This window comes from Simochromis diagramma, unplaced genomic scaffold, assembly GCF_900408965.1.
Source record: "Simochromis diagramma unplaced genomic scaffold, fSimDia1.1 OVJJ01000293.1, whole genome shotgun sequence".
NCBI classification, from domain to species: domain Eukaryota; kingdom Metazoa; phylum Chordata; class Actinopteri; order Cichliformes; family Cichlidae; genus Simochromis; species Simochromis diagramma.
The window spans coordinates 21653921-21666291 of record NW_024386801.1 but is presented as its reverse complement, the minus strand read 5'-3'; the positions used below and the strand labels follow the sequence as shown (position 1 = coordinate 21666291).

General features: G+C 41.0%; 1 protein-coding gene across 2 annotated transcripts in view; it reads right to left on the bottom strand.

The window, feature by feature from the left end:
• Positions 1 to 12371, bottom strand: part of met (MET proto-oncogene, receptor tyrosine kinase) — a 66622-nt gene that overhangs the window by 38546 nt on the left and 15705 nt on the right. For both annotated transcript variants that reach the window (XM_040026533.1, XM_040026532.1), the window contains exon 3: positions 2817 to 3020. In XM_040026533.1, the coding sequence (XP_039882467.1) occupies positions 2817 to 3020 (204 nt within the window). The remainder of the gene's footprint in view (positions 1 to 2816; positions 3021 to 12371) is intronic.

Here is a 12371-nt window from a genome sequence, read left to right as displayed (position 1 = left end):
ATGTCTGGTTTTCCTGCATCATTCTTCCCACTGTTTGGGCCTCATGATCAACATTAGCTTTGTATCATTGAATATAATAGGTAGCTTTCCTCTGGGGACAAGGCCATACAAGAGGAATCTCTCTGGAGGGAATGGCGGCGTAAATTACAGCTTATTGTATTAAGCAGGCAGGGGGGAAATTTGGCCTATAAACACAGCTACTGTGTTATTCCCACAGTGGCCTAACTGAAGTCGAGGGAAACACTTCCTGAGCCAGAATGGAGTCCATCGGGGTGAACAACACTCTTTTTCTTTCACTGCCTCTACCCTATGTTCCCTCTCACCTTGTCCATTGGGAACAACCAGGAAACTGAAATACATGAAAAGTTGACATATTCTTTCTACCGCACTAACAATGAAATGAACTGCTATAGCAAAGACGACCACCTCTCACAGCTTCTTGTCTTGTTGTTGCATAGCTTGGGCTGAGACTGAGCAGGTGGCCAGAAGGTCATCAGTTCAAATGTTCGCCTTCCCAGTTTAGGACAAGAAAAGCTAATGAGCCAATGAGCCAACAAAATTTTCATGGTAAACACAAAGTGGTTAGAACGGTGAAGTGGGACTACAGTGGTTTGGTTCCAGGTGGAGACACAACCTTTTGTGGTTTTGTTAGGAATAACATCTGAGATACCTGATTTTATGACCCCTTGTGACAAAGGAGCAACTGAAATAGCTTTGAAGCAGTTTGTGTCAAAATCAAGTGCATCTAAAATTCACAAGCAATGTTTGCACCCATACATTTCCCACCTTTGTGACTAGAAAACCAGAGTTTCCCTCGATGTTTTATAGGGAAGGTGCTTCTTCTGCTAAAAAATTGATTGATGGAAATTTTTAACCCACAGCAAGCAAGACTGTTGCACTCCACGGGTTAAAAGTAGGTAAAAGCATGAATGAGAGAAGATCAATCCAAAAAGCAAAAGGTTTACTCATCATTTTTTTATGATCTTACAATATCTTCCTAATGATTTTCACTAAGTTTTCTTTGTTCACTTGGATTTCATGCCTTGGAAATATCTTTTAACCACTATTCCTGATCAGCGTCTTTCCCTCCTGACTGTTGACTTTAATGTCCCTCTTTGGTCCGTTTTTAGAAAAAGATATTTGTACGCAATAACAAATGAAATGGCTTTGCAGTGCAATACAGCTGGTCTCCTCTTCAGACTTTTAGCTAAAACAATGAACCACATCCAATTCAGGCAGCCACAAAAACGCAAAAACAGAACTGAAGGAGGGGCTGGAGTGGTGGTGTTTGACGGTACAGAAACGCATAGCAACAGCTGCACGGGACGCTCAGGGAGTAGAAATGTGGCGTGTGAGAGAACGTGTCAGTGAAACTCGCCGTTCACCATCAACGTGTTGTTCGACTTGTAAACCCCCCTCACGCCCCACTACCATCGTCTCTACCCTTCCTCCATCCTGAGCTGCCTTTCCGTGCAGCTGTCAGCCCTTTTTTCCACATCTTTCTTGCTGTTCTTTTCCATGCGTCTTCTCATTCTTGTGTTTCAAAAACACGTGAGGTAATTTAGTGTTTACTTTATGCATTTCATTCCATTTGCCACAGTTTTTTGTTTTTATTATTTTTTACAGACACACCAATGCACCACTTGCTGCACTTGCTGTATTTTCAGCTGCAACCCTCGCATGCATAGTTTTATTGTCCGAGTAAATGACTTCAGCACCACAAGAAAACTGAAAGTAGCTGCAGATGGTGAGTCACAGTCCAAGATGCAGCTACACAAGCTTGTCATATTGACTTAATTAAACTGAAAGCCAAAATGTTATGTTTTACCTTGATAATCCGCCCTTGCATGACTCTAATTAGCTAAAGTACCTCTTACAGGCTAAATATTCATTTGAACTTCAGGTGCATTGGAATTAAATACTAAATGACTGCATGTGGTATTTATTAGTCTTAAATGTGATTCCTTTTAAACTTATGTTTTTGTACTTTTCTATCAAGGCTTAAAGTTACATTGTATGCATTGTGTATGCATTACCAGAGTAGCGACCTCTTTGAGGTGTGTAGCCACAAAAGTACTGTTAAATTTTTGTGTTTTTATTACTGCTAGCTGTGATTATAAGGTATGATTTTGAAAGTATATTTAACATAATTCTCTGAATTCTCAGAGAAAGTTTTAGCTTCTAGTTTGTTAGATCACAGTCTAGTATTAATTTATTGATATTTCATATTTTACTAATGTGTAACATGGAGATTGTGGAAACTACTTGCTAACCAGTGTAGCTAGCATTAGCTGATAGCTTAGCCCTGCTGTTCAAATATGGCCATTTCTGGCTTAAAAACATCTGGCTCTATAACTCAAATCACACATCCTTTAAGAAAATTAAATTAATAAACTGAGGACCTTGAAATTCTGCCTTTCTTTTATAAAGTCATCCAATAACATCCTTAAAAAGAATGACCAGAGGCGTGGAATCTACTGCTGGTCTGAGCACTAATAGCCTAAATAGGGACGGTATTTGCTCAGATGACTAGTTAGAACAGAGTTCTTTGAAAGCTCACTGAGCATAGTTCAAAGGTAAGCAAACAACAAAGCTTGCTGATAGTTTCCCCTAACCTGCTTCTAGTTAAGACACCTGGAGTTGTTTTCTCTACTGTGTCTCCTGCAGGACACTTTCACCCGACATCGATCAACATCCTGGCACATTTACATGAACAGTGAGATAGGGAAACTGCTTTAAGATTATAAATGCAGGCCTGTAGAATACATTGCATGCATTTGACAGGCAAATTAAGACACTGATGGTGACTTGTTTACCTGTATTTGACGTCCATCAGCAGTTCCTAGGTATACCACAGCACGACCGTGGACTGGCACCACAGTAATTGAGGTCACCAAGGTGTTTGTCAAGTCTTTGTGCCAGTATTCTAACCTCTGGTATAACTGGGTCACCTGTAGGCGATATGTGCTCTCTTTTCCTTCGTGGATTCCTTCATGGGGGTCGCAGTCATCTGATGAAGTCTGCAAAGAAACCACAGGAGTCAGTGGGAGAAAATTTCCTCTAGCGTGCCACAATAATAATAATATACATGGACATAATAGTGGAGAAAGTACTTTTTGTTGTGGTTAGAGACATGATACTGATAGGATATATGATGTAGCCAAGAAATGTCAAATACCAGTGTGGTCATGTTCAACAATGAAAAACATCCGATATGGAACATATAATTAAAATCAGTAAACTTGGATAAGAATGAAAATTATGGCATAACCATAAAAATCTGATTACCAGAAAAATAAAACAATATACTTTTAAGCGAGATCTGATCTCTTTGTCCAAACAGATTCTAAAAAACGACTTGTTATATAATATCATGTTGAGCTATCTTATTTCATTTCTGTTCAGTTGGGGGAGGGTCAGGAGCCAAAACCTCCTAAGCCCACTCTTAGCTACTCTTTCATCAAACCGAGCTCGTAATGGAGGTCTCAGTGTGATAGTACCTCTAGGGCAAGTACATGCTTTGTTGAACAGAGGTTTGAGGACTGGAAGATTTCATGGGAAACAGCGAGGAGATATTCATGCTGTTTTTCATTCCATGTGCAGTTTTTTCTCCCTCCAACTGGGAAACCCCACTTTTTCTCGCTTTCTCCACCCTCCTCCTGTTTTTCTTTGTCCTCGTGAGTTTAGAACCAAAATCTGTTACTCTCTTAGTTTGCAAATGCTGCTGGGTTGTTCACATTGTTGTGTCTGGAGCCTCTGGAGCATACAGTGAAAGCACGGACTGAAGCCAGAGTTGGATTCAGGGTCTTTTCTCTTTCAATAACCACCCCCCTCCTCTTACTGCCCAGCGCTGCTCTCACTGTTCGGACTCTTGTGTTTAGTCATGGCCTTCTGTCCTAGCCTCGGGTTTCATTAATTATTAATGACCCAGAGAGTGGCGGGCCTCTAGTGGCTCTTAAGGTCCTTGACCTGGCTGCTTGACCAGACCTCTACTTTCTGTTGTCTTCTCAACTTCAGTGGTTGACAACCTTTTCTTTGTAGTCACAAAAAATGGGCAGGCCGTAAAAGTAGAATGATTGCTGAAACTTGTAGACAGTCTCAGTGCCTCGGTGTGTATAGTCCTAACAGTTAACGTCTACCACTTAATGTCACACAGAAATGTTCATGACTTTAGTAGTGACCATTTATTGTGCACAAAAGGGCAAAAATTTAATTGGCTGCCTCCAAAACTGCTAATCACTTACAGGCTCATTATCCTTTTCTGGTTCTATCTAAAGTAAGCTTGGGTTGTTATTTGCGGTGTGTGTGAAATATGCTGCATCATTTGTTTAGTGTCAAGCTTTGAAACTCGGGAGAACAATGGTGAAGTAATAAATCTGAAGGTTTTTTTTTCAATTTCAGTGATGTTACTTAAACAGAGATAAACAGGACCTCACGGAGAGGAAGGCAAGGAAAGCAGAAAAACCTGGCTGACTTACAAGCATGCTGCAACAAACCTTGGTTAAATTAAATATCCCCAAGGCCAGTGGTTGCAATTAGAGAGACAATGGCTAAGTCAAAACCAGCAAAAATGTGGAGGAAATTTAAAGCTGGCAGAAAGATTGGCTGTTTTTTTTGTTAAGTCCACAGCTGGCAGGTGATGAAGCCAGCTGATATGGATGGAATTGCGAGGCTTTAAAGAGGAAATTTTTTTCAGAAATGACACTTTGTGACTGAAATTGATTTAGACTTGGATAAGTACATGGACACGTAGGACAGTAGACACATAGGACACTGTAAGGGCTGAGGCAAGAGAAACACCTCTTCTTCAAACAAGATACAAACCTGTTTTTTTATCTGTTGATGTGTATGTGTAAGAACACCTTCACAAAGTCTACCCTTCTCATACATTTGATCACAACTCCAAGCAGAACATCAATCACACTGAGCACATATGAATCGGCCAGAACTCTACCGACTTTCCTAAAACTGCGGCAGATGTCACGATCACTACAGAGATTACACCCTGCAGCTCAAAAAACAGGCCCCAGGCTGATTATTTTCAGAGCAAACAAACAGGACTTTAGGTGTTTGTTGAAGTGGAATAGGACGTTGGGTGATAGAGCAGAAAGGGTCTAGGAGGCATCCCTCTGCTAAATTATTTTGAAAGATCAAAGCAATGAAATTGGACAGTCGAAAAGACTGTTTTGACAAGCTTCGTTTGAAGCACCGCTGCTGTTATCCTTGGCTGTTTCTTGGCACAGAGACAGAGAGTTTGCCACAGAGTCAAACAGGTTCTGCAAGAGGGTGACGTTTCCCTTAAAGTCTGATAGAGACTTAAATTAAATATTTTTATTCAGTAACTGCCAGTTAGAAGAAGTGCAATTTCAACAACTGACAGTCAAAAAAAAAAAAAGAGGAACCTCAGAGGAACTCTGCAAAGAGCACCTCACTATTTCCACAATCAAACGTCAGTATTAATAAAAGTGTTAGTATTACTAAGGTCATTGATTAATAAGTTCAAAGCAACATTTTCACATTTTTCTTACATTCATCTTTTAGAAGATTTATGGTGTTGGCAAGATGTTCTACATCTTTCAAGCCATTTTGTGAACATGTCTTCCAGTCGTGTAACAGGCACCACGGGGCACATACATGAGATACTGTACACCTTTTGCTCCGTACTTAACCAGCAGTTATTGTCCCCAAAACAACGGCCCTGCGATAGGGTTTCGGCGTTGTGGAGCTCCCAAAAGCCTGGGGCACTGCTCAGGAGAGTCAAGAGAGGGTGAAAGGTGATCCACATAGGCTTCAATGTCACTTTCATATTCTCGCTGTTGCTCCTGGGTCCAGTGTGAAGAGATACACTAATACCTGAATTATAAAGCATGGACTGGGTTACAGCCAGCAGAGGCTTTCGGTATGACAGTGTGTTCAGTGCCAATCCAGGGGAAAATGAGGTTAAAGGCACTTTTGCTAATATAAAAAAATGTAACGTTTGTTGTGGGGGTATAACACTGTGTTTGCAAACTTGCACTCATGAAATTCAGGAGGTCTGTGTCACTGCTGACCTCTCAGCTGGCACTCTCCCTCAAATAACCTTTGACCTCTTGATCGCGTGTGCGATCGCACACTCCAGACAGCAGGGAGGTTTGGCTGTCGTTGGGGTGTGTGTGAATGCAGTTTTTAGAGAAAGAGAAAGCAAATGCAATGTGCGCACATATGGGCCCAGAATGTCTGTGTACACGTGTGTGTATGTTTGCAGCAGGGTATTGTTGCACTTATGTTGGGACACACATTACTGTACCCCACCTGGAGTCAGTATGCACGATACTCTGCAACCTGATCTCAACAGCTGTAACAACCATGATATGTGTGTGTGTGTGTGTGTGTGTGTGTGTGTGTGTGTGTGTGTGTGTTTAAAATGCACAGGTGGCTGGTACCAATATACAGTCTGAAAGTGTGTGTTGTAGAGAAAAACATCTGCACACATAAACAGGTCCAACAGAAGACAGGGAGAATAATATGTGACGATTGTAGTGAAATGTGACCACGTCTTCTAAAAATGTGAGGCATATGTGTATTTGTCAATAACCAAATACTTAAACCACACAAGTATGGCATATTTGAGTTTTATTAATCTGAACAACCACTGCATATTTGTAGAGCTTGTGGTTATGTAGTACTCAGAATTCTTGAGCTTCCCCATGTGCTTTGAATCAGTGTTAAAAAAACAAAACAAAAAAAAAAACGTTGTTATTGTTTAATTATATATGGATAACCAAATAAAACAAACAGCAATACATTTTTCAATCAACTTCAAAATCAATTACACTGAGTTAGGAAGATGTCAATAAGCACTTATTCTAAACTTAACCATCTTGCAGTTGTGCCATAAATGCTATAAAATTTTAATTTTAGTTTAACAGCTGTTGCTAATTGTTATATTTTTGCAGAATTTCAATGGATAGTAAGATCAATTTGAATCTCAACTCAATGCTTTTCTAATTATTAACTTGTCTAAACACTTTGAAGAAGAATAACTTTTCCTCAGCAAACTTCCCAAACCATTTTAGTCACTTTTTTCACTTGAAACAATTACTAAAGTTGTTAATGATACTCTAATTCCTTCTCTGTGTATGGAGTATCTCTGCCCCCCTGTTCTTCTTATATTTCTTTATATATATATATCACTATACTAGTAATACTTTACTGTGTCTCTCAGCACAGTCTCAAGAGCATGGAGGAGATTCCAGGAGACAGATAGTTACTGTAGTGGAGCTGGACAGGGCTATAGAAGGTCCTTAACCCATCAGTAGGATTGATGCTTTGTGCAAGGAGGAATGGGATGAGCACTGCCAGAGCCCAACAAAATGACCTCCCGCTGGCCACTGGTGTGACTGAAGATACTTCATGAGGGTGGTCTGAGGGCCCGACGTCCTCTAGTGGGCTCTGTGCTCACTGTGGAGCCCGAGTGGCTTTTGCAACAGAATGCCAGAATTGGCAGGTCAACTACTGTTGCCCTGTGCTTTGCTAATGAAAGCAGGCTAGCCCTGAGCACATGTGATAGATGTTAAAGCGTCTTTATGGCGCCTTTAAAATCGCTCACCATGACTGGTGATGGGTAAGTGATAGCCTGGGTCGTCTTCAGCCGAGGACCCAGGCTATCACTGGGGCTTTTTCATGTAGAGGCACACAGACCTCTACAGGCTGGAAAACAGCCATTAGGTATTGGGATGAAATCCTTGGACCCATTGTAAGACCCTACATTGGAGCAGTGCCTCCTGGGTGCCTCCAGGTGTACAACAGTGATTGATGTGCGCAAGTATGCAGGCAGTTCCTGGAGGATGAAGGAAGTGACACCACTGATTGGCCCCCGAGCTCCCCTGACCTAAATTCAACAGAACACCTCTGGGACATTAAGTTTTGATCCATCCAACACCACCAGGTTGCACTTCAGACCATCCTGGAGCGCAGTGATGCCATGGTCCAGATGTGAGAGGTAATCCTAAGGACAACATCTGGTGTCTCATTAGGAGCATCCCCTGATGTTGTCAGGCATGCATACAAGCACTTGGGGGTCCATAAAAACTACCGAGTACCATTTGAGCAGCTGGAAGAAAATGACTTTGATTTTCAGTGTATCTATGAATCCAGCCCTCTGTAGGTTGATCATTTTCATTTAAAACAATGTCAAATAATTTTTGTTCCTAACACATTCCAAAATCCATATGATACAGACATCAAGCATGGGTTTTCCCCTATTAAGAACCTATTAAGTGTTGCTTTAATTTTTTTGAGCAGTATATCTGACAACTATTCGATTTCTACAGATACAAGGATGACACTCAGTTGTATGCAGCTGTAAAAGCAGATCACCATTGTCAGGATATTAAACACGTGGCTCGCATTCCTGCTGTAAAAAGTACATTTGCAATAATTACCTGGCAACAGAAAAATTGCCAACTGGACCAATTTGACCAGCTCTGATTAACTGGGTGAGTGAAGATCACACGTGAGTCATGTCTGGTGTCACTTCGAAATTGAACTAAGTCAGCAGGCTGTGCACTGCTGGAGAACTCATTTCACCAAAAAAATTTAAGTTGCCCGAGAGTTAGCTGACAACTCCACACAGAGGAAAACGACAGTGTGGTAAGTGACAATGAGGTAATGTATTGTTTTTACACTATTCTAACTCACTATATATAGTACAAAATTACATTTCATGAACGCATTTCAGAGGCCATGCCACGCTCAGTTCATGACAATTTTTGATCCTTTGATGCGAAAGTCACTCTTATAATGAAGAAAGGGGAAAGATGGCTTGATTGTTGTCTTTATTTATCTAATATGCCAAACAAATCACCTCCTGTCCTGACTAAACTAAAAATTCTCACACAACACAGGCAGGAGGATATCATTTTCTCTGCTCAGCCAAGATAATGAAAACAAATCTTATTGTTTCATGGAAATGCTGAAAGTGTTTGTAAGCTACTCTTCCTCTACTATTCTCCATTAGCTGTCCCTGAGCTAAATGTTGCTCCTCATCCCCCTTTAATTCTTCTGTCCACTAACTGCCTTCCTCTCTTTTTTCTGTTTCCTTTAGTTCCCTCCACACACACAGATTCAGTCCATTCTAAATAATCTGCTGGTGTGTGTGTGTGTATGGTTGTGTGTGTTTTCTCCAACAAAGGAACAATGCAGCTTCCAGTCTCTCAGCCCTAGTAAATCACCTTAACTGTCTGAAACCTGGCCGGATGAATAATTATCCTGTCTCCTCTCCCTCCAGTCAAAGACTAAAATATAATCTCAGAAAACACGGCAAGGGATGATTTTTCACCTCTGTGAGACAGAGGAACTTCTTCTCAAGCATGAATCAACATATTTCTCTCCTCTTCTTCTTGGGGATTTGCACAATTCAAAATAAGGAGCAGGATGATGGACTGCTGAGTTTGAAGACTGGGAGCCAAAAGATACTTTTTCTTCTCACTGAGAATGATTCCACCTCTCCCGAAAGGCAACGGCACATTCTTCAGATGAGCTTTCCAGAGTTGACCTTCAAATATACATTTTGGTCAGACTGACACAGTGGCTTCAATTACAGTAAAAAAAGGGAGATTAAAAGGGAAGCAGAGGGATCGACTTCTTAATACATTCTTGAATTCACACATACAGAAGGAGGAGGTTTTGCAATTGCTGTACAAGACCAATTTCTGTAGTATTTCAGTAACAGATGGGTCGTTTTCCCCCCATGCGTGACTGATATTAGGTATTGTTCCATACAGCTCTTGTCCTAGGTGTTTCATAAAAGCTTTGGATATTGGAGATACTTAACACCATATAAACTTAGGCTTTTCATGCTTGGTTTGCATTTTGTGCATGAAACATCATGTCAAACACTAACTAGACTAATCCTTTACCCTTTGACTTTTATTTGTTAAGTACTACTACAGTTTTATTGGTAGCTTATTATTCACTGCCAAAACTCCTATTCATTCAAATGGTCCACCCCCACGTTCAGAGGCTCTGGTCTCATCAGTGAGGTCTACCCCACAGCTTGTAAAGCAATGCTTTAACTAGAATCCCTGCCCACATGTCACTTTGTACTAGGGCTGCCACAAACGATTATTTTGACAGTCGACTAGTCACCGATTATTTCTGCGATTAGTCGACTAATCAGATCATGCATCCATTGGATGTAAAACATACAGCTTATTGCACCAGCATGCATCTGCTCTTATATAACTATCATTAGCTTACAGCTTGAAGTGTTTAAGGTATGTGCTAACTAAAAATAAAGACAAGATGGTAGTTTATTAAATTTTAATGACATTTGCAGATTGTTTCGGTGGAGTTTAATAAACTCAGCCGTCTGCTCCTTGCTATCTAAAATATAACAGGACACCAGAGTATACTCTCGAGCATCTCACACTTCTGATAATCAGTTGTCAGCTGTGTAAAAACTATAACTTTATTTCTCAGCCAAACCGATTTACTCAGGAACAAATAAAATACTAAAAAAAGCCAAACAATAACAGTTTTAAGTTATCTAAGTGATGTAGGTTTAACCTGAGTAGCGAAAGATGGCGGTGGGTTTGAAAACGATTTTCCGGGAGTCCGGTATTCTCACGGGCTCTAGTGAGCCTTGCCCCCGGCTAGCTATCGAGCTAGTGGGTAACAGACATCTTTGAAAACGTCGGAGCGCTTTTGAAAATATGTGGTGTCTTGATGAACTGAGCAGATATTTGAGGTTTACACAGCTACATTCTCGCCTGAAAATATGTTAAACTTTATTTTGTGACCCAAAAAGAATAATAAGAGTAATATTAAAACTAACTAGCCGCCATTGTTGACAACTGCGCTGGTCCGCGCTATGAATTCTGGGACACAGCTTCTTCTTCTTCGGGGTTTAACGGCAGCTGGCATCCTTGTACATGCAGTGCTGCCATCTTCTGTTTCAGTCCGTTATTACACTCTTAAATACTACTACTTATTCCTGCGTCTTTTGGGATCTTACAAAGCTTCAAACGACGCGTCGACGTAATCATGATTAGTCGACTAATTGTGGCAGCCCTACTTTGTACTTGACAGTTGGTCGCTAGGGGGCATTTCAGGCTCCAGTTGCACAGGTAATCCTCTTCCATTTACACCACCGTTTCATATGCTAGTCAGCAGGAATCACTAACCTCAAAGTTTAATAATAATAATAATGGATTGGATTTATATAGCGCTTTTCAAGGCACCCAAAGCGCTTTACAATGCCACTATTCATTCACTCTCACATTCACACACTGGTGGAGGCAAGCTACGGTTGTAGCCACAGCTGCCCTGGGGCAGACTGACAGAAGCGAGGCTGCCATATCGCGCCATCGGCCCCTCTGGCCAACACCAGTAGGCGGTAGGGTAAAGTGTCTTGCCCAAGGACACAACGACCAGGACAGAGAGCCCGGGGATCGAACCGGCGACCTTCCGGTTACAGATACGCTTCCCAACCCCCTGAGCCACGGTCACCCGTAGATTCATTAAATGTGATTATCCCCCACTAGCCAACAGTTACGCCCCCTGTAACTGCTACAGTATCTCAGTGATTTTCACTGATGTTACCTGGTCTTTGATAGCCACAGTATGATAGTCTCTTCCTTTGTGAATGTCCCTAGCACCCTAGCACACTATACTAGTGTCCCATCTTGGCTGTGAGGAGATTTCACAAGTAAAGTTTCCTTGAGGAGAATAGTTACAAAATAGACACAAATGTCACATTTTTCACAGATAATGTAACTTTTTTTTCAGATGGTGTAACCACTAGAATCAAAACTGAGACACATATCTCAAAACCAAGAGAAATAAACTGAAACCATCAGAAAGTCTGGGTGCCTTTGCAGAAAATATGTATTTGTTAATCTTTGTCTAAGATGAATGTTGTACACACTATGGCACTCATCATTTTATATAGCCCCCAAAGAAAATAGGGCAAGAAGTATAATGTGGGTGCATATAAATGTGAACACCCTGTCCTAATACTAGCTGACGGCGCTGTAAGTCAATGACGAATGACAAAGGTTAATTTTAGGGTGTAAATGAGCACCACATTGCTTTTTGCTTTTTCAGCCTTGATATTAGTCACTCAAGACATTATTTTAGAGCATTAGCGTCTTTCTGAGATCACATCGATCTTGAAGCTGACAGCCGAGTGGAACGATTGGTCATATTTACTGAAGCAGCTGCCATTTCTACATGTGCTCTTAATTACAGGCATAAATATGCATGAAGGAGAGGCTGATTTATTGTCGAGATTTTTTCAGGGAGATTCGAGGAGCGCTAATCATCTACTTACATTATTTTATTAGCATTAGCGTTACCCTTTCTGACTGAAGTAATCAGTGGGAGAGGCA